General features: G+C 41.0%; 1 protein-coding gene across 3 annotated transcripts in view; it reads left to right on the top strand.

Annotated features, from left to right (window-relative positions):
• LOC122552434 (CD209 antigen-like protein C) overlaps nt 1-21,342 on the top strand; it is a 44,140-nt gene that overhangs the window by 9,895 nt on the left and 12,903 nt on the right. For 2 of the 3 annotated variants that reach the window (XR_006312396.1, XM_043695164.1), the window contains exons 3-8: nt 423-497; nt 6,055-6,120; nt 10,317-10,382; nt 12,234-12,299; nt 17,745-17,896; nt 20,099-20,208. Coding sequence is in view for 2 of the 3 variants with exons in the window: in XM_043695164.1 (XP_043551099.1) it covers nt 423-497; nt 6,055-6,120; nt 10,317-10,382; nt 12,234-12,299; nt 17,745-17,896; nt 20,099-20,208 (535 nt within the window). In the remaining variant the exon portion in view is untranslated. Of the gene's footprint in view, nt 1-231; nt 339-422; nt 498-6,054; nt 6,121-10,316; nt 10,383-12,233; nt 12,300-17,744; nt 17,897-20,098; nt 20,209-21,342 lie in introns of those variants that run through there. The other variant, XM_043695166.1, reaches the window with a different exon arrangement.

Below are 21,342 nucleotides of genomic sequence, written 5' to 3'. Positions count from 1 at the left end.
TGTTTTCTTACTTCCTCAAAATCTTCCCTGAGGTTTATTCCTACTCATAATAATGCACCTGTCTGAGTCTGCTGGATGCCTTTTATATCCAGCTTCTTTGTGTACGAGTTCCCTTAATTTCAAGTCTTCACTCACTGTGCGTCGTTACGTTCCCACGCAATGACCCAAGGAACACAAGTGGACCTTGACACAGCTGTGTTTCCTGTGATACCGTGACTGAACTTTCTCTCATTGGTATGTAATGTGAATGGGAGAGGAAGATTTCAACAATCCTAGCCAGGATAGACAGGAGAGTGGATTTGTGTTTAATTTAGGAACACCAAGTGTTAGCCTCAAAAGTGAGTGATACTTTACTCCATGAGTGATACTTCAAGCAAACCCAGTCTTTATGAATAAATGGTAAATCCAACATTTTATTGCAGTTTTACAGCTGTTCAGTGAAATGAAGGCATCACATGCTGACTTCAGAGTGGAATTTACCCAGTTGAAAGATAATGGTGAGTGTGAAATCTCAGTCTGACAGATCTTTCTCTTGTATTCTAAGAGTTGTCTTGTTTTTCAGATGTTTTAGTCATTTTCTAGCAATCATCCTTGGACCACGTTCAGGTCCTTTTGAAACTCTTTAACTCTATCTGAACTCTATAACAGAGCAGAGGATGGTCCCATTTGGATGAAGGATGTTGGAATGAAATGTTTGCTCCACTGCGTAGTAGGAGTTTTGTTTTTACTTGTTTACCGAATATGGGTATCACTGGCTGGGCCAGTATTTTTTATTCATGCCTCATTGCACAGAAGGCAGTTAAGATAAACCACATTGCTGTGGGCTGGGAATGCCAGACCAGGTAAGGACTTCAAATTTCTTTCCCTAAAGCACAGCAATGAACCAGATGAGTACAATAATTCACAGTGTCACATGGTTCCTTTTGAGGTTATTTCTTTGATTCCAGATATTAATTAAAATCAAATGTCATCACCTGCCTTAGTGGGATCCAAATCCATGACCCCCATCATTAACCTGACATTTGAGATTACTTAAAAATGTGTTGCTGGAAAAGCGCAGCAGTTCAGGCAGCATCTAAGGACAGGAGACTCGACGTTTCAGGCATAAGCCCTTCTAGTAGTGTTGCAATAACAACACCACTTCCCTTAAAACCTAGTACTTAGCCTCCAGTCATCTTGTGTAGTAAATAAGGAGATAATATCTCATGGTGAACGGGTAGCATATCATCATGGATTAAAGTTTGGTCACGAAGAGTGTAGGAGGATAAATGGCTCAGTTTTGACTTGACAAGCTGTTAGTAGTGAAGTTCCATAGGGGCCTTTGCTGGGATCTTTATCCCAACTCACTGCCTTTATGTTAATTAACCAATTCTCTATACATGCGAATATACTTACCTAGCGTCAAAGCATTATGGAGTCATTCAGCACAGAAACACACGTCCATGCCAACCAAGTTTCCCAAACTAAACTAGCTTCACTTGACTGCATTTGGCTCATATCCCTGTTAGCCTTTCATATTCATGCACCTGCCCAATTCTTTTTAAATCTTGTTACTGTACCTGCAACCATCACTTCCTCTGGCAGCTCATTACACACATGAACCGCCCTCTGTGTGAAAAAAGTTGCCCCTCAGGCTCCTTTTTAATCTTTCTTTTACTTTAAAAACATTATTAACTCTCCACTCCAAGGAAAAGATGTTTGCTACCTCCCATGATTTTATAAACTTCGGTAAAGTCACCTCTTAACCCCATAGGCTCCATTGGAAAAATGCCCCAGCCTATCCAGCCTCTCCTTCTAACTGAAACCCTCTAGTCCTAGCAACATCCTTGTAAATATTTTCTGAACTCTGCCCAAGTTAATGATATCCTTCCTTTAGTAGGGTGATCAGAACAGTCCACAGTGCTCCAATGTCCTGCACAGCAATGTTCAGTCTGACATCCCAACTCCTGTACTCAATGGTCTGAGCAATGATGGCAAGCGTGCTATACGTACGGTTAACCACCCTGTATCATTTGTGATGCAACTTTCAAATGTACCTGAATTATGTGATGTACCTGAATTATGGTTTCTTTTTAAGGACCTTTATGTGCAATATCATACCAGATGTGTTTTGGAATCTAACTATGTATTCTATTTGACTACTCTATTTCTTTCTCCACTGGTGCTGCCAGTTCCTGCAGTTTTTTTTGTTTGTGTTTCAGAATTCCAACAGCCACCATTCCTTATTTTATTATACAGGTACAGAGCGATTTGGGTGTCCTGGTACATGAATCACAAAGTTTAACGCACAGCGACAGCAAATAACAAGGAAGGCAAATGAAATGTTGTTTTATTATTGTAGAATGCAGCACATAAATAGGGAATTCTTGCTATAACTGTACAAGGCATTAACCATCACCCTCGCTATAAAATGTACTGCTCAGTTTAGGGCAGAATTAGTTGCATTGGAAGCAGTTTTGAGAACATAGCAACATAGAAAAATGGAAGGTAGGAGCAGGAGGAGGCCATTCAGCCCATCAAGCCTGCCTCACCATTCATCACAGTTATTGCTTATCGTCCAACAGCCTTATCCTGTTTTCTCACCAACACCTTTGATCCCATTCACTCCCAGTGCTACATCTAGCCACCTCTTAAATACATTCAATGTTTTGACATCAACTCCTTCCTGTGATAATGAATTCCACAGGCTCCCCACTCTTGGGGTGAAGAAATGTCTCCTCATCTCCGTTCTAAATGGTCCACCCCAAATCCTCAGACTGTGACCCCTGGTTCTGGACACAGACACCATCAGGAACATCCTCCCTGCATCCACCCTGTCTAGCCCTGTTAGAACTTTATTAGTCTCCATGAGATCCCCTCTCCCCCGTCTGAATTCCAGTGAAAACAATCCTAACCCAGTCAATCTCTCTTCATACGCCAGCCCCTCTATCCCTGGAATCAGCCAGGGAAAAAAGATGTACCTCATATTCCATGTCACTTATTCTCATATTCACACCAACAACTTTACCAAGTCTCTCCGAAAACAGCAGTTAACATTAGAAGAAACAAATTCGGCAGGATGCTGATTGGGCCCTGAAGCCTGATTCACGATTGGACAAGATCACAGCTGATTTGATTACAGCCTTAAGCCCACCTTCTCACCTGGCCCCATAACCTTTGATCCCCCTTATCAATTCATTTGAGAGAAGTTTAACTCAGCTGATAACTGGGATGTCATAAGAGGAATAGTGCAGCAAGTTGGACCTATCTTCCCGGGAATTTAAATGAATAAGAGGTGATCTTATTGAATCCAAAAGATTCTAAGAAGACTTTACAGGGTGGCCACTCAGGGAGTGATTTTCCTTGTGGGAGAAAGGAGATCTTTGAGGCACAGTTTTAAAATAAAGTATCTCAATGGAGATGAGAAGGAATTTCTTGCCTCAGGAAATCATTACTCATTGGAATTTTCTTGCTGAGCGAGAAATGGAGGTTCAGTCATTAAGTACATTTCAGGCTCAGTTTGACAGATTATTGATCTGGAGAGAGGTCAAAGGTTATGGAGGGTCATTAGGAAGTAGGGATTAGAGAGGTGCTGGAAAAGCACTGCAGGTCAGGCAGCATCTGAGCTCATGAGTCTCATTCCCCATGAAGGGCTTTTGCCAGAAACGTTGATTTTCCTGCTCCTCGGATGCTGCCTGACCTGCTGTGCTTTTCCAGCACCACTCTAATCTTGACTCTAATCTCCAGCATCTGCAGTACCCACTTCCGCCTAGGTCATTCGGAATTAGCCTTATGGCCACACCCAGATCACCCATGAACTTGTTAAAGAGGCAGAATAAGCTTGAGGGCCTGATTGTAATGATTTTATGATCAGAATCTGTCAAATGGTTCCTCAACATCAAAGACAGTCTCCCTCTCTCACCTTGAGCTCAGCTTTGCAGCCTCAATTGGATCCAAGACTCTATAAGCTGAGTCTTCCAAAACCAAAACTCCAGCAATGACTGAGCAATGCATGGAGGAGTAAAGAATTTCCAAATGCCCTCTGTTGTAGCTTAATTCACTTGACCTGACATTTCCAGCTCCGCTATTCCGGATTTACTCATCCACACTCCACACTGAACAATCCGTAGTTATTCTTTTTATTTATTCAAGGAATATGAGCTTCACTTGTCAGACCAGCATTCATTACTCATCCCAAATTGTTCTGGACAAAATAGCGATGGAGCTAACCTCTGGAAAAACTGCAGTGCCCGAGTTGGAGGGACGTACACAATGCTGTTAGAGAGGGAGCTCCTGGACTTTGACACAGTGACATTGTTCAGATTCCAAGTTAAGACAGTGTATGGATTGGAGAGGGACTCACAGGTGATGAAGTTCCCATGTATTTGCTCCCTTTGTCCTTCTATCTTGGTGGTTTTGGTAGAGACGGAAATGCCAGGCCATGAAGTTACAGACTGTGGTGAGATAGACAATTCCTGCAGCTGATCGTCCACAAACACATTCATGGATGCCCCATTTTGATCTGAGAGATCTGTACATTATTCATTCCACTCAGTACAATAGCAGTTCCGAGAAGGAATCGATTGCTACCAGGCCTGGTACTACAGTCATTCCTACCAGTGCTATCACAAATAGATATGGGGTGAGGATGATGTTAGATACATATATGTATGTGTTTAACTATCTGACTGATGAATAACCCACAGGCTTGACTCATTATCCAGAGAGAATGAGATCAGATGGAACTGTTGTAATTTCAGAATTTGAAAATATCTTAAAATCCTGCCAATAGAAATCTGCCATCTGTAAAAATGTCCCTGCTGTTTTCAGACTGCAATGTATTTTGACTGGCTCTCGAACTAAAATTTCTTTCATTTTATTATCTGATGCATTTTGTTTTCCCTTTGGGTCAAAGTCTTGCACTGAACATGAGAATTCAAACAATTCCTGGCCAAATGAATGAATATCAATTAGAATATGCTATCTCAGCAGGGGAAGAGCATGACCATAAGACCATAAGACATAGGAGTGGAAGTAAGGCCATTCAGCCCATCGAGTCCACTCCACCATTCAATTATGGTTGATGGGCATTTCAACTCCACTTACCCACATTCTCCCCGTAGCCCTTAATTCCTTGTGACATCAAGAATTTATCAATCTCTGCCTTGAAGACGTTTAGCTTCCCGGCCTCCACTGCACTCTGCGGCAATGAATTCCACAGGCCCACCACTCCCTGGCTGAAGAAATGTCTCCGCATTTCTGTTCTGAATTTACCCCCTCTAATTCTAATTCTAAGGCTGTGCCCACAGGTCCTAGTCTCCTCGCCTAACGGAAACAAAGAAATGTCTCCGCATTTCTGTTCTGAATTTACCCCCTCTAATTCTAAGGCTGTGCCCACGGGTCCTAGTCTCGTCGCCTAACGGAAACAATTTCCTAGCGTCCACCCTTTCCAAGCCATGTATTATCTTGTAAGTTTCTATTAGATCTCCCCTTAATCTTCTAAACTCCAATGAATACAATCCCAGGATCCCAGGATGAGTGAACCGTATCCCAGTTTTAGAGCAGTTGAATTGCTTCTTTTCAGTGTACACTTACTGGCGTACAATGAGCTCGGATATGTAAAATGGGTTGAGGAAAACGTTTGATTGGTGGCTGCTTGTAAATTTCTGCTTTCGGTTCAGAAAAGATTTGCATTAAGTAACTGTCTTTCTCTCTTTTCCCCTTTTCATACTTCATATCTGTCTGGAACAGGACATTTATGGAACTTTTATTTCAAGTGCTAATGTAATCAGAAATATTACTGTATTATCAAAATAAATCTGGTGATAATGATCTATTGGAGAAACATTACCATGTGAATTTATGAATTGCTCTTTTTTGTGATTTCTAGCTACATCTGAGGAGACAGGAAATTCATTCAATACTTGTCAAAAACAAGAAGTTTTTGGAATTTTTATGTCAAGCTTGACACAGTGATACTTTTGATCACATTATTATCAAAGTAAATCGAAACACAATGATCTCTTGGAGAAACAGTGACATATGACTAATGGATTATTCCAATTTCATTTCCAGGTACATCTGAGGCAGCAAGAAATTCATTAACTCAACTGAAGATGGAAATTTCACAGCTAAAGGAGAGTAAGTTTAATATCCATCAGAGAGTTTAAAACCCTCAGTGATTGTACCATCCACCATCGGAATGTTAATACTGGAATCTGATAGATTGATAACATTCAGCACTCATATCACTGGTCCCAGTTACAACATATATTTGTATCTGCTTCTGAAGGATCCCAGATCTCATTAAAAAAAATCTTAAGGTCCTGCGAATAAAATCTGTTACCTGTAAAAATGTTCCTGCCGTTTTCAGACTGTGATGTAATTTGATCGGTTCTTCAGTGTGATTTGGGGAAGGAAGTCTCAGGTCCTTTCTGGTCTGGACCAAATGTGAGTCCAGTCCCACTTCACTATGATTGGCTCTTACCTCCCTCAGTAATGGCAGAGGGAGGTAAGACTGTTATTACCCAAATCGTAATCATCCTGGGCTGGTAATGGTGCAGCTTCTCCTGAAACTATGAAATTCTGGCACCCTTGATGGTTCCATTGGGAATTCTAAGACATTGACCCCCAGATATGGGAACAATGGGATATGTCTATGCCTGGTTGATTTGATGAGGGGATTGATGGTGAATAGAGTTTGGCAGCTCCCATGAGGAACTGCCGCTGCAATGTGCTGGGGTGGAGACATAATTAAACGTCAAAGTCAGTGAATGGTGGGAAAGCATTTGTGATTGACGGACTCACGTTTCCTAACAATTAGATGTTTTGAGTCAGAGGAATATTTTGTTTGACGTGATTTAGGTGGGACATTTAATGTCCCTAATTAACCAGGGACATAAACTGGTGACATACTGTAATATTGCTTAAGGCAAGTTAGAACATAGTGTATAAACTTGGAAAGCTGCAACATACAATACATTACATTGGGATATTTTCCCAACAGTATGCCGTGTTTAAATGGCCTGTCCATTTAAGCTCCCAAGCTCATCACAATCAACAGGGACATTCTGAGGCCATCATTCTTTTAAGAATTGGAGAGTAATAAAATGCAGAAACAGATCCTTCAGTTGAATTTGTCCATGTCAATGAAGTTTTCCAAACTAAACTCATCCCATTTTATTGTGTTTGGCCCAGAACTCCCGAACCTCTGTTATTCATGTATCTGTCCAAATGTCTTTTAACTGCTGGTTCTGTACTTTCATTTATCAGTTCCTCTGGCAGTTTGTTACACATATGAATCATCCTCTGTGTATAAAGGTTGCATCGGTTCCCTTTTAACTCTTTCTCTCTGACCCAAAATATATCCCAGCTAGTTTTGAACTCCCTTAACCCAGGGAAAAGACCTTTGCTATTCATCTTATCTATGCCCTGATGATTTAATAAAACTCTATAGACCCCTCAACCTCCTATGCTCCAGTGAAGAAAAACCCAGTCTATCCTGCTTCTTCTTATAACCGAAACTCTCCAGTCGCAGCAACATGCTTGTAAATTCTTTGTGAACCCTCTCCAATTTAATAATTTCCTTCTTATAACACAGTGACCAGAACTGTACACGGTTCTCCAAAAGTGGCTAACTAACATCCTGTACATTCGGAACTAGATATTCCAAATCCTTTGCTCCATGGTCTGAGCAATACACACTTGCAAGTTAGATACTTTCTTAACTACCCTGTCTACCTGTGATACAACTTTCAAAGAACTATCTAAGTGAACCCCAAGGTCTCTCTGTTCGATTACATTACCCAGGACCCTACCATCAATTGCATAAATCCTACCTTGTGTGTCTTAACAAAATGAAGCACTTATCATTTATTCAAATTCAACCCCACCTATCTCTCCTCAGCCTATTGTCCGATTTCATCAAGATCCTAGATAACTTCCTTCACTGTCCACTATACACCAATTTTGTGTTATTGGCAAACTTACTAACCATGCTTCCTAAATTCTCATCCAAATCACTTATATAAATGACAAGCAACAGTGGAAACAGCACTGATCTCTGCAGAACACTGCTGGTCTCTGGCCTCCAGTCCAAAAAATAATCCTCCATCACCACCCACTGTCTCCTACCTTCAAGTTATCTTTGTAACCAATTGGCTAGCTCCCCAGGATCCGGTGTAGTTTAACTTCACCAAAAGCCTACTATGCAGAACCTTGTTAAAGGCCATATGAAAGTTTGTGCAAACTCTGCTCTCATCTGTCTTTTGGTGATGTGCTCAGTTTGTGGGATATGATTTCATGTGTTTATGCTTCTCAAATATTTATCCATCTCAGATTTAAAATTAACAACTGATGTAATATCAACTTGTGTGTTTAAAAGAGATTTGCAAATTTCTACCACCCTCCCTGTGGACAAGTGCTTCCTAGTATCTTTTCTGGATGGTCTGGCCCCAGTTTTTAGATTATACCCCTTGGCTGTAGAATCTCCAACCAGTGAGCTACTACCCTATCTTTTCCTGTTACTGAAATGTCTTGAAGGGTTTGATCAGCTCACTGTTTAACCTTAAAAATTCCAGAGAAAGGAGACCTCATTTCTATAATCTGTCCTTGAATGTTGACCCCTGAAATCGTTCTTGTAAACCTACATTAAACTTCATCCTCAGCCAATAAATCCTTCCTAAGTTGTGCTGTCCAGATCTGCTCCAGGTAGGTTATAACCAGGGTTTGTATAGCTGCAGCATAACTATGCTTATACTGCAGACCTCGGAATATAAAGGCGAGCATTCAAGTAGCCATCTTGAGTGCTATTTGCATCAGTCTGTGGTATTTTAAACATCTATGCATCTGAACCTCCAAGTCTTTTTGGATACCTACAAAATACTCCGATCTGTCCTGTTTTTCTTGAAAATGGATAATTCACACTTGCCTACATTGCACATTCACTGAATCTATCAGTATCGCTTTGTAATTTTATATTGTCATCTACACTGTTTGTATGATTGCCCTCCATACCTCTATTCAAAAAGCCAAGGATATGCGATACTTATTAGGCATTCTCTCAAGCTGTCCTGCCATGTTTAATGATCTATACACATGTACATTTGGGTCCTTCAGATTCCCCTTCAGAGTTGTACACTAAAATGGATATTTGATAATACAGAATTCAATTATTATTGACAAAAGGCAATTTTTGTTGAAACTTTCAGTCTTGAAATTTACTGTGTGGCAGAACCTCTATTAATCAGATTTCACTTGATTGCAAATCAATACTCTCCTCACATTCTGTATAAATGATGATTTTGACCTTGAATTGCTACTTCTTGTGAATGTTGAGATGAATGCACAGTAAAGAAAAATTGACAAAATGTATAATTCTTCAGCAATATTTGTATATTAAAAGTGTTGGTTTCTAAGGATGTGCGACTCTTAGTAGACAAAGTTAGTTTGATCACAACGTATGAATTCAAAATGAAATACAGGTCATGCTGCTATAACGCGACAGTTGTGTTTCTCTGCAACCTCACGCTGTCGAAAATCATGCTTAGGGAAACCCGTTTTACCCATTCAGTAAAATGTTTGCGTTAGGCAAACAATGTTCATAATTCATCAATCGTGTTATAGCCAATTCACACTGACAAAACAAAGGTTAGACAAGAGCTGCATTTATTATAATTCTGTACTGATATATAGGTCTTGAACTGAAATTTCTTTCATTTTATTATCTGAAGCATGTTGCTTTCCCTTCGGGTCAAAGTCTTGTGCTGAACGTGAGAACTCAAAATAATTTCTGGTTGAATGAATGAATATCAATTAGACTCTGGTATCTTGGCAAGGGAAAAGAATGAGTGCATCCTATCCTAGATTTAGAGCAGTTGAACTGCTTCTTTTCATTGCAAACTCACCAGCATACAATAAGGTCAGATATGTACAATGAGTTGAGTAAAACGTATTAATTGTTAGATGCTTGTAAATTTCTGCTTCCAGTTCAAAAGAGATTTGCATAAAGTGAGTATTCCTGATGAAGGGCTTTTGCCCAAAACGTTGATTTTACTGCTCCTTGGATGCTGCCTGAACCGCTGTGCTCTTCCAGCACCACTAATCCAAAATCTGGTTTCCAGCATCTACAGTCATTGTTTTTACCTGCATAAAGTGAGTGCCTTTCCCTCTTTTCCTCTTATCAAACTTCATACCTGTAGGGAACAGAAGGATTTTTATGTCAAGCATTCTAATGTAATCGGAGGTATTATTGTATTATCAAAGGAAATCTGGTAATAACAATCTCTTGGAGAAACAGTACCATCTGAATTTCAGAGTTGTTTCGATTTCATTTCCAGGTGTACATGAGGAGACAGGAAATACTCTCACTCAACTGAAGACGGAAATTTCACAGCTAAAGGAGAGTAAGTTTAATATCCATCAGAGAGTTTTAACACTCCGTGTTCGTACCATACATCATCTGAATGATGACACAATGATCTGATGGATTGATAATACTCAGCACACATATCACTCGCTCCAGTTAGTAAATATATTTACATCAGCTTCTGAGGAATCACAGATATCAATGAAAAATCTTAAAAGTTCTGTCAAGACAAATTTGCTACCTGTGTTATTCAAAACATTTTTAAGCAGGTAGCCCAGACCGTATCATTGCTATTTGTTTTGCGAGATGTACAGTGGATATTCCCGGTGTAAGTTAGCTGGGTCGACTGCCAGCTAACTTACAAACAAACAAGATTTCTTTACAAAATTATGGAGTGAAACACAAAGAACAGAAAACAGAATACCGCATAACTTATCCTATCTAAACCTGACTTAATGATGCTGTTCCTAAAATACTTGCAATAGTCCCAGTACAGACATCCCTTAGCACAAACAGTAAAACATGGCACTGGCAACTTACTGTTTGCAAAGAGAGAGAGTACCCAGCCTTTCTTTACACATACAACTGCTGTGCTGAACTAAAGTTCTGAACTGAACTGCACAGTTAAAGGCTAGAGGCCACACCCTCTTAACTACACCTTAAGACATGAAAGTCTTAAGCTTGAGGTATCATCTGTTTAGGGGTAAACAAAAAGGGCCTCAGTAACCATTCATCTCTGCACCAACTTAGCCGCTTCAGAGTCTGGGCTGTTTAACGACCCATCTGAAAAAAAAACAAGGCACAGTAGCTTTGAGGAACAGGATCTGCTTTGAGAAAGGGACCAGCTTTGTGACACCTGTAAAAATGTTCCTGTTATTTTCTGACTGTGATGTAATTTGATTGGTTCTCCAGTGTGCTTTCGGGAAGGAAATCTGTCGTCCTTTCTGGTCTGGCCCAAATGTGAGTCCAGTCCCACTTCACTATGATTGGCTCTTATCTCCCTGTGTAATGATTGAACAAACACTGTTGTTACCCAAGTGTAGTCATCCTGAGCTGGTAATGGTGTGGTTCCTCCTGTAACTATAAAATTCTGGAGCCGCTCTTGGGTTCCGTTAGGAACTCAAAGACATTGACTCCCAGATACGGCAACAATGGGATATGTCCAAGTCTGGTTGATTGATGAAGCGATTGAAGATGGCTGCTCCCATGAGAAACTGCTGCTGAAGCAATGTGCTGGAGTGGAGAGATCACATTTCCTAAAAACAATAGGTTTTAATCAGAAGAATATTCGGTGTGACATGCTTCAGGATAGACATTTAATGTATCTCTAGCTGCCTTAAGTAGCATTACTTAAGGTAAGTTAGAACAGACTCAGTGTATAAGGTTGGAAAGCTGCGGCATATAATATATAACATAGAACTGTTGTCCCAACTAAATGTTGTGTTTAAATGGCCTGCCCCTTTGAGCTTCTTCAAGTGTTGAGCTACGGGGTGGTTGGGCTGGTTGATCCGGGTGTCCCAGAGGTGTTCTCTGAAACGTTCCACAAGTTCTGAATCGTTTCTGCCCCTTTGAGCTCCCAAGTTCATTATGACCAATAGGGACATTCTGAGGCCATTCATCTCTTTTGTTGAGTTAAACCTGTTGATTACTGGGTGTTTGTAAATTTCTGCTTTCAGTTCAAAAAAGCTTTGCATAAAATAACTGTCTTTCCCTCTTTTCATTTTATTCAAACTTTGTACTTGTCAAAAACAGGAAATCTTTGGAATTTTTATGTCAGGTTTAACAGTGATACTTTTGATCACATTATTATCAAAGGAAATTTAATCATAATGATCTCTTGGAGAAACAGAGACACACGACTTAAGGGTTATTCCAATTTCATTTCCAGGTACATCTGAGGCAGCAAGAAATTCATTAACTCAACTGAAGATGGAAATTTCACAGCTAAAGGAGAGTAAGTTTAATATCCATCAGAGAGTTTAAAACCCTCAGTGATTGTACTGTCCATCATCAGTATGCTGCTACTGGAAACTGATGGAAAAATAATACTCAGCACTCATATCACTGGACCTAATTACTAAATATATTTGTATCTACTTCTGGCGGGGTCTCAGAATTCAATGACAAAAGAAAGAAACATTATCCCAGGCTTTTCAGAAACTGTACTCGCCATCATGTTATTTTACCAACTTAGTAAATTGGTAGCTTTAATCAGTCCAGGAATAGAACTAAAATGAGAAAATTATTAAATTTAATAAATTGAAGAAGTAAGTTTACATCAACATTAAAGGACAGGTGGTGTGCTGTCATAGCAGCATGTGGCAGTTTGAGGACTGTATTACCATCCTGGACACACATCCTGTGGCATGAAGCTACCATTCAGGGATGTGCCTGGGTATTGAACTGCACTGGGTATGATATATTATAGGAGAGCAAAGTCACCAGTACCTTACATACAGATTTAGAGTTGCTCAGTAATTGGGGCAATGGCAGCTGAGCGCCTTGCATTCCTGGTGAGACTGTCAAATTTATCTTTGATCCTAGACAAGAATGTCCAAGTTTGGTTATAATGCAGTTGGGATTTAGTGTTAGACACTTTGTGATTTATGTTGAGGAAGTTTGAAATTCCAGGTATTTACTCAAACAATGCCCCTTGCTGTATATTCGCTTTTATCCTCACATCCTCCCAGCATCTTTGCCAAATCTGGGGAATCTCTGCTTTGTGCTCTCTGCTCACAGGAACAGCTTTTCTTTGTCGAACTAATTAACAACTCAATCCAGTACAATACGGCACAGGAGCAGGCTCTTCGGCCCACCAAGCCTACGCTGATTCCTCATCCTTATTTAGACCCGCTACTTATTGCCCATTCGGAGTTTCTTTTTTCGCCTCATGTTCACGTGTCTATCAAGGTGCACTGTAAATGTTGCTAATGTGGCAGCTTCCACCTCCTCCATTGGCAAAGCATTCCATGCATCCACCACACTCTGAGTTAAAACTTTCCCCGCACTTCTCCCTTAAACTTTCCCTCTCTCACCTTGAACCTATACCCTCTTGTAGTTGACCTTTCCAATGTGGGGAGAAGACTTCTGACTATCCACCCTATCTGTCCCTTTCATAATTTCGTAAAACTCTCAATAGGCCACCCTGAGCCTCCGCCTTTCTAGTGAAAACAATCCACATTTATTCAACCTTTCCTCATTTATAAAACCCTCCAGGTCAGGTGACACAGTGGTTAGCACTGCTGCCTCACAGTGCCCCGGACCTTGGTTTGATTCCAGCCACGGGCGACTATCTATGTGGAGTCTGCACATTTCCTTGTGCCTGTGTGGGTTTCCTCCGGGTGCCCCGGTTTCCTCCCACAGTCCAAAGATGTGCAGGTTAGGTGAATTGGCCATGCTCAATTGCCGATAGTGTTCAGGAGTATGTAGGTTAATTGTAAGGTGCATTAATCAGCATTAAATGTACACTAATTGGGTAGGGGAATGGGTTTGGGTAGGTTACTTTTCTGAGGATTGGTGTGGACTAGTTGGGTCAAATGGCCTGTTTCCACACTGTAGGGATTCTACGAGAATTCTATGAGAACATCCTGGTAAACTTTCTCTGCACCTTTTCCAAAGTATCCACGTCCTTCTGATAGTGTGGCATCCAGAACTGCATGCAATATTCCAAATATGGCTTAACAAACGTTTTGTAAAGCCGTAACATAACTTGCCAATTTTAAATTCATTATCATGACCAAATATGTCTTCATGAACATCTTATCCATGTGTGTTGCCACTTTATAGATCTGTGGATCTGTATGTCCAGATCCCTCTGTATATCAATTCTCCTAAAGTTCTGCTATTCATTGTGTAATTCACACATCCCAAAATGCATCACCTTGCATTGTCCACTTTAACTCCATCTGCTATTTCTCTGCCCAAATCTATAGAAATCTATTGAACATCTGTTGAAACATCATAATCTTTCATATCTCCATCAAATCTCCCCTTGTCTCTCTTTCTCCAAGAAGAAAACCCTTAGCTTCTCTGATCTTTGGATCTCTCTCTTACTCCCTCCAGAGTGCATCACTTCATATTCTCAGTTAATCCAATCTGCCCTTTGTCTGCCAATTCCAAATGCCCTGTTGCAATCAAATATCGTCATTCTCAATGGCAAGTTTGAAAAGCTTTACTCCATATCAATTGCATAAAGTATATAAACCAGCTTTTTATGTGGCAAATTCAGATTGTTTTTGATACAATATTTACTCAGTTTCCTTCATCAATGTTTTCAGTTACTTTATCAGTAAATCTGATTTCTCAAAGACAACGATCCTTTTACAAATTCACTCTCACTCTCCTCAGCTAAATGTAAGACAGAATATGGAACAGTGCAGCATATATGCAGGCCCTTCAACCACCATATTTGTGCTAACCACAATGTTATTCTAGACTAATCCCATCTGCTTGCACATGGTCTGTATCCCTCTATTCCCTGTCTGTTCATGTGTCTGCCTAAATGCCTCTTAAACATTGATATTGTACCTGCTTCTATCACCACCCCTGGCAACGCATTCCTGGCACCTTCTACTCTCTGTGTAACAAACTGTCCTCACACACCTCCTTTAACCTTTAATCTATTCCTCTTCACTTCTATCAGTTTGGCCGTCAGCCTGCAATACTTTGAGCAAAAACAATCCACATTTGTCCAGTTTCTCCATTCTAGCTGATACACTCCAATCCAGGTATGATCCAGGTAAACTCCTTCTGCACCCTCTCCAAAGCCTCCACATTCTTCCTATAGTGGAGTAACCAGAACTGCACACAATACTCCAAATGTGGCCTCATCAAAGTCTTATACTTTTGCAATATGATTTGCCAACTTTTATACTTAATGCCCTGAACGAGAAAATTAAGTATGCTGTACACTTTCTTTACCATCTTATCCACTTGTGTTGCCACTTTCAGAGAGCCATGGACTTAATCACAAATTCCTCTTGTATATCAATACTCCTAAGGTACCAGCAAATTACTGTATACTTTCCTCTTCTGTTACATCACCCAAAATGCAACATCTTACAACTGTTGAGATTAAATCCCATTTGGCATTTTTCTGCCCAACTTTCCAGTTGATCCATATCCTGCTTCATCCATTGATGTCCTTCCTCAATCCACAATTTTCATGTCAGCTACAAACTTAATAAGCAGACCACCTACATTTTCATTGAAATTATTTAGCTGTATATTACAAACAACAGAGATCCCAGCATTGAACCTTGGCCACAGATCTCAAGTCAGAAAACACCCCTCCATAAGTACCCTCTGCCTTCTATGGCCAAGCCAACTCACTGTAGATCCTATGTAGTTTGATCTTCTGGACTAGCCTACCATGAGAGATATTCAGTAAAGTCCAAGTAGACAACATCAACTGCTCTACCGTCATCAATCATCTTCATCCCGACCTGAAAGAAACTGACTTATGAGACAAAACCTCCCCTCCATAAAGCCATGCTGACTATTCCTAATAAATCCATTCTTCTCCAAACGTGACTAAATCCTATCCCTAAGAGGCTTTCCCAAAACTCTACCATTGCTGGCTTACTGCCCTATAATTTCCAGGATTTTCCCGATTACCCTTCTTGGACAAAAGAGTAACATTGATTAGTCTCCAGTATTGTGGCTAAAGAGGATACAAGGACCTCTGCAAAGGCCCTAGCAATCTCCTCCCTTGCCTCCTTCAGTATCCTGGAATAGATTCCACCATGCCCTGAGAACATATCTACCTCAAGGCTTTTTCAATCCACCCAAAACCACCTTCTCTTTCATATCAACAGATCCCTCCATAATCCTTCTCATTATCTATGAATACTGATGCAAAGTCTTCATTCAAGACCTCATCCACTTCCTTTGGTTTATAGAGTCATAGAGATGTACCGTATGGAAACAGACCCTTCAGTCCAACCCATCCATGCCGACCAAATCTAGTCCCACCTGCCAGCACCCGGCCCATATCCCTCCAAACCCGTCCTATTCATATACCTCCAAATGCCTCTTAAATGTTGCAATTGTACCAGCCTCCACCACTTCCTCTGGCAGCTCATTCCATACACAAACCAGCCTCTGTGTGAAAAAGTTGCCCCTTAGGTCTCTTTTATACCTTTCCTCCCTCACCCTAAAATGGTGCCCTCTAGTTCTAGACTCCCCGACCCCAGGGAAAAGACCTCGTGTATTTATCTTATCCATGCCCCTCATAATTTTGTAAACATCCATAAGGTCACCCCTCAGCCTTCGACGCTCCAGGGAAAACAGCCCCAGCCTGTTCAGCCTCTCCCTATAGCTCAAATCCTCCATCCCTGGCAACATCCTTGTAAATCTTTTCTGAACCCTTTCAAGTTTCACAACATCTTTCCAATAGGAAGGAGACCAGAATTGCACACAATATACCAACAGTGGCCTAACGTCATGCATTGATTCCCTCCTTTGTCTTTAAATGGACCTATCCTTTCCCTAAATCACCTGTTAGCTGATTTTTGTCAGATACTGTACCTTTAGCCTTGTTTTTTTTTTTGACATATTTATACTTTTTTTATATCCATGGCCCTAGTTGCTACTAGCCCCTGTTTTCTATGTCTTTCACTCTTCTTTCTACTCTTCTATCTTTGCTTTCCATATTGCTTACCCTCACTGTTGTCTCCCCCCTCAGGTTCCTATTCCCCTGCTACTCTCAGTTAGTCCTCCCCCAGTGGACTAGCACACTTGCTTTCGAGAATACTGATCTTGCTGCTGCAAAGGTCCAGCTTGAACAGGACACATCCTGCCCAGGACCGGTCCCAATGCCTTAGGAATATAAACTCCTTACACTATCCCTCCAGCCACACATTCCCCTGGCTAATTCCCCCATTCTTGACCTCATTAAAATAAGGCACTGGGAGATACGTTTGCTAGGAGTTTTGAGGTTATGCTTTGTAATTTATTTCCCTGCTCTCCATATTTCATTTGCAGGATCTCATCCTATCTCTGTTACCTACCTCACTGGTACTGAGACGATTCTCCCTGCCCCTTCAGAATGTCCTGCAGCCACTCAATAACAGTCTTCAAACATCAACCTGAACCTCTGGTTTAGTAGTTCAGTGATTTTACCATATGCCAACATTTTCACATTGAAAAGGTGCATAAAAATGTCAAAAAAACCCAGTAATTGTATTAAATCTACATGGATCATACACAATCAGTTAGATGAATTGACAACATAAGTAGTTGTAAGTGAGTACAATGTAATTCTTAGTGCTATAGATTACTTCTGTAAAAGAAATGCCACAGACTATGTCCCAGCTGTGCAGAAGCTCAGTGAAGGAGATATGTGAGATGCTGGTGTACTGCAGCTGGTGTATTTCAATTTCTTTCAATATCTTCACAGCTCTGAGTCATTTCCAGTGCATCAAGGGTTGGAGCCAGTACAAGCAAAGACTTTACTACTTTTCCCCTCACTCAGCAAATTGGGAAGATGCGCAAAGATTCTGTAAATTCATAGATGCTGATCTTGTTGTCATTAACAGTTCTGAGGAGAAGGTAAGAACCCATTGTATATTCTATTCATAGAGTATATAGTCATACAGCAGGGAAACAGACTCTTTGGTCCAGTCACTCCAGGTCAACCATGTTCCCAACTAAACCAGTCTCACCTGCCTCTGCTTGGCCCATATCCCTGCACACCTTTCCTATTCAGGAACTTAGCCAAGTGTCTTTTAAACGTTGTAACTGTACCTGAATCTACCACTTCCTCTGGCAGTTCATTCCACACACGAACCATTTTCTGTGTAAAAAAGTTGTCTGTCATGTTTTTTCAAATCTTTCTCCTCTCACCTTAAAAATATGCTCCCTAATTTTGAATTCCCCCACTCTAGGTAAATGACCCTTGTCATTCACCCTATCATGTCCCTCATGATTTTATAACCCTCAACCTCTTATCCTCCATTTTAAAAATCATAGCTTTTCCAGTCTATTTTTATATTAGATTCCCTACAGTGTGGGAACAAGCCCTTCGGCCCAACAAGTGCACACCGACCCTCCGAAGAGCTACCCACCCAGACCCATTTCCCTCTGACTAATGCACCTGACACTGTGGGCAATTTAGCATCTTTAGACTGTGGGAGGAAACCAGAGCACCCAGAGGAAACCCACGCAGACACGGGGAGAACGTGCAAACTCCACACAGACAGTTGCCCAAAGCTGCAATCGAACCTGCCACCCTGGTGTTGTGAGGCAGCAGAGCTAACCACTGTGCCGCCCCATCTCAAGCCCTCCATTCCCAGAGAGGGATAAGTGCCTGGAACATGCTGCCAGGGGAGGTGGTAGAAGCAGACATAACAGCAATTTTTAAGAAGCATTAAGACAGACACATGAATAGGCAGGAAACAGAGGGATACAGACTACATAGAGGCAAAGGTTTTTTAGTTTAGAAAGGCAACACATCTCACTAAGCCTTTGGGGGGGAGGGCCGAAAGATCTATTCCTGTGGTATTTCATAAAATCCCCACAATGTGGAAACATTCAGCCCCACAAGTTCACACCAACCTTCTGAAGAGTAACTCACCCAGACCCATTCTCCTACTACTCTACATTTACCCCTGGCGAATGAATCTAACCCCCACATCCCTGAATACTATGGGCAATTTAGCACGGCCAATCCACCTAAGCTGCACATCTTTGGATTGTGGGAGGAAACTGGAGCACCTGAAAGAAACCCACGCAGAACAGGGAGAATGGAAAAAAACTCTACACAGTCGCCCAGTCTTTGTTGCTATGAGGTAGCAGTGCTCACCACTGAGCCACATGCCACCCTCAGCATTTAATTCAAATTCAATCATCGGCTATGGTGGAATTTAAAACTGTGTTCCCAGAACATTAGCTGAGTTTTTGAATATATACTTTAGTGATAATACCACAAGGCCATCACTTTACTGTACTGTTCTTTGGTCTTTGTTAGACTTATGCTTGGATGTTTCTTCTGGTCCAATGTTTACAGAACATCCCTATTTTGTCCAGAATCAGTGTCCCCCAGTGTCACTCAGCTCAATCCCCTGATATTACCAGTGAAAGCTGCCTTCTTTTCTTCCCAGTGTATGTGTTCATTCAGGGTTTCCATGGTTTACTGTTTGCAAGAGCAGCCAGTAATTCTAATGTAAGGGTCTTAGAGAATACATATGTCATCGTTTATTGGATGTAGGAGCAGAATTAGACCATTTGAACATCATGCTGCATCTCTTTATTGTGTGTTTATTGCATCTCTTCAATGATTTTCAGGTTATATAAAAAGGCTGTACATTGCTGCAAAGACTTCTGGGAGGACCTAGTCTTATGTCTGTTTCCCACAAGATTCCATTTGACACTGTCACCAAGGGGGTGGGGCTTGTCAATCGAGTATTAATCCTTTCAGATATTTCTAGACCTATATACAACACATTCGAGTCACTAGACTGGAAAATGAGGCAGAGACCAATATTCATGAGGGAAACTCACATCAGATTCACAAGCATGTCTTGCTTTCTCAACCCTGCCCCTTGACTGGAATGTGGTGATGCTCAGGATAATGTTGTCTTAGTTGCCTCCCTTTTGCTCACACTCACTCTCTCACTCACTCACTCATCAAAAAGCAATTCTGTGGGAATACAGTGACTTTACAGTTCACTGGAAGCAAGTCTGATAATGCTTCATTACAAGGTGACCACAGAGAAATGGACTAACACAGATTCATTGTTATTTATCTCCAAGGAATATCTACAAAAGAAAATGAAAAACACTTATTGGATTGGACTCCATGACACCATTGAAGAAGGGAAATGGCGCTGGGTGGATGGAACTGATTATGGTTCAAATGTGAAGTGAGTAATGGTTCCAACGTATAGAGGTAACTTTCACTTGCAACACAGTGCATCAGCCACCACATTGAATCTACCCAAATTCTATCTTGTTGCTTCCTGCCCTCCAGCTTACTTTCTATCTTTTCAATACCACCTGGCTTCGCCTTCAGCATCCATCCCCTCTCATTAACACTCTTCTGTGATATGCTATCAAATGCATTTAAAAATATATATAAACACAATCCATAGCATTTCCTTTTCTTCTTATAAATGTTTAAACAATTTGAGGGGGTTAATCAGGCATGATCTTCTTGAGTTCCATTGTATTGGCCTTGATTCACTTACCTTTAGCCTAAGGGTTACTAATTCACAATATCAATTCCAACGAGATGAACAGGAGTATAATTCCCTGGCTTGTTCCTATTTACACAATTTTGAAGAGGAACTCGTATTTTTTGTCTCTCCCCATAATTCTCTTGTTTGCAGCATGTTGAAGAATTCTTGGTAGAGCTTTCAGAATTTCTGTCCTGGTTTTCCGCAAGATCATTGATTGGTAATCAGATCAAAGATTCAAATAGCACAGAAAAAGCCCTTCACCGCATTGACTCTGCACCAACACAACTCCCAGTAAAAGTGCTCTAATCCCAGTTCCTGCACTTGGCTCATATCCTCGAATGCTATGGTATTTGAAGTGCTCATCAAATATCTTATAAAGATTATAAGATTTCCAGCCTTCACGATCTTCCAGACAGTGGATTCCAGATTCCCACCACCGGCTGAGTGAAAACGTTTTTTCTCAAATCCCCTCTGAATTTCCTGCCTATTACTCTAAAACAATGCCCTCTCTTTATTGACCCCTCAACATAGGGGAATATCTGCTTTCTATTCAACGTGCCCATATCCCTCACAATCTTATTCACCTCAATCATGTCACCTCTCAGTCTTCTCTGCTCTCCTGGAAGAAAACAATCTAAGCCTATCTAGTGTCTCTTTAGAGCTCAGTTTCTCCATCCTGGTGAACCGCCTCTAAACCTGGATTAGTGGTGCTGGAAAAGCACAGCAGTCCAGGCAGCATCTGAGGAGCAGTAAAATCGACGTTTCGGGCAAAAGCCCTTCATCAGGAATACAGGCAGAGAGCCTGAAGGCCGGTCTGCC

The sequence above is a fragment of the Chiloscyllium plagiosum genome, chromosome 8 (genome assembly GCF_004010195.1).
Source record: "Chiloscyllium plagiosum isolate BGI_BamShark_2017 chromosome 8, ASM401019v2, whole genome shotgun sequence".
NCBI classification, from domain to species: domain Eukaryota; kingdom Metazoa; phylum Chordata; class Chondrichthyes; order Orectolobiformes; family Hemiscylliidae; genus Chiloscyllium; species Chiloscyllium plagiosum.
The sequence above is the reverse complement of the archived record's forward strand: the minus strand, read 5'-3'. Positions and strand labels throughout refer to the sequence as shown.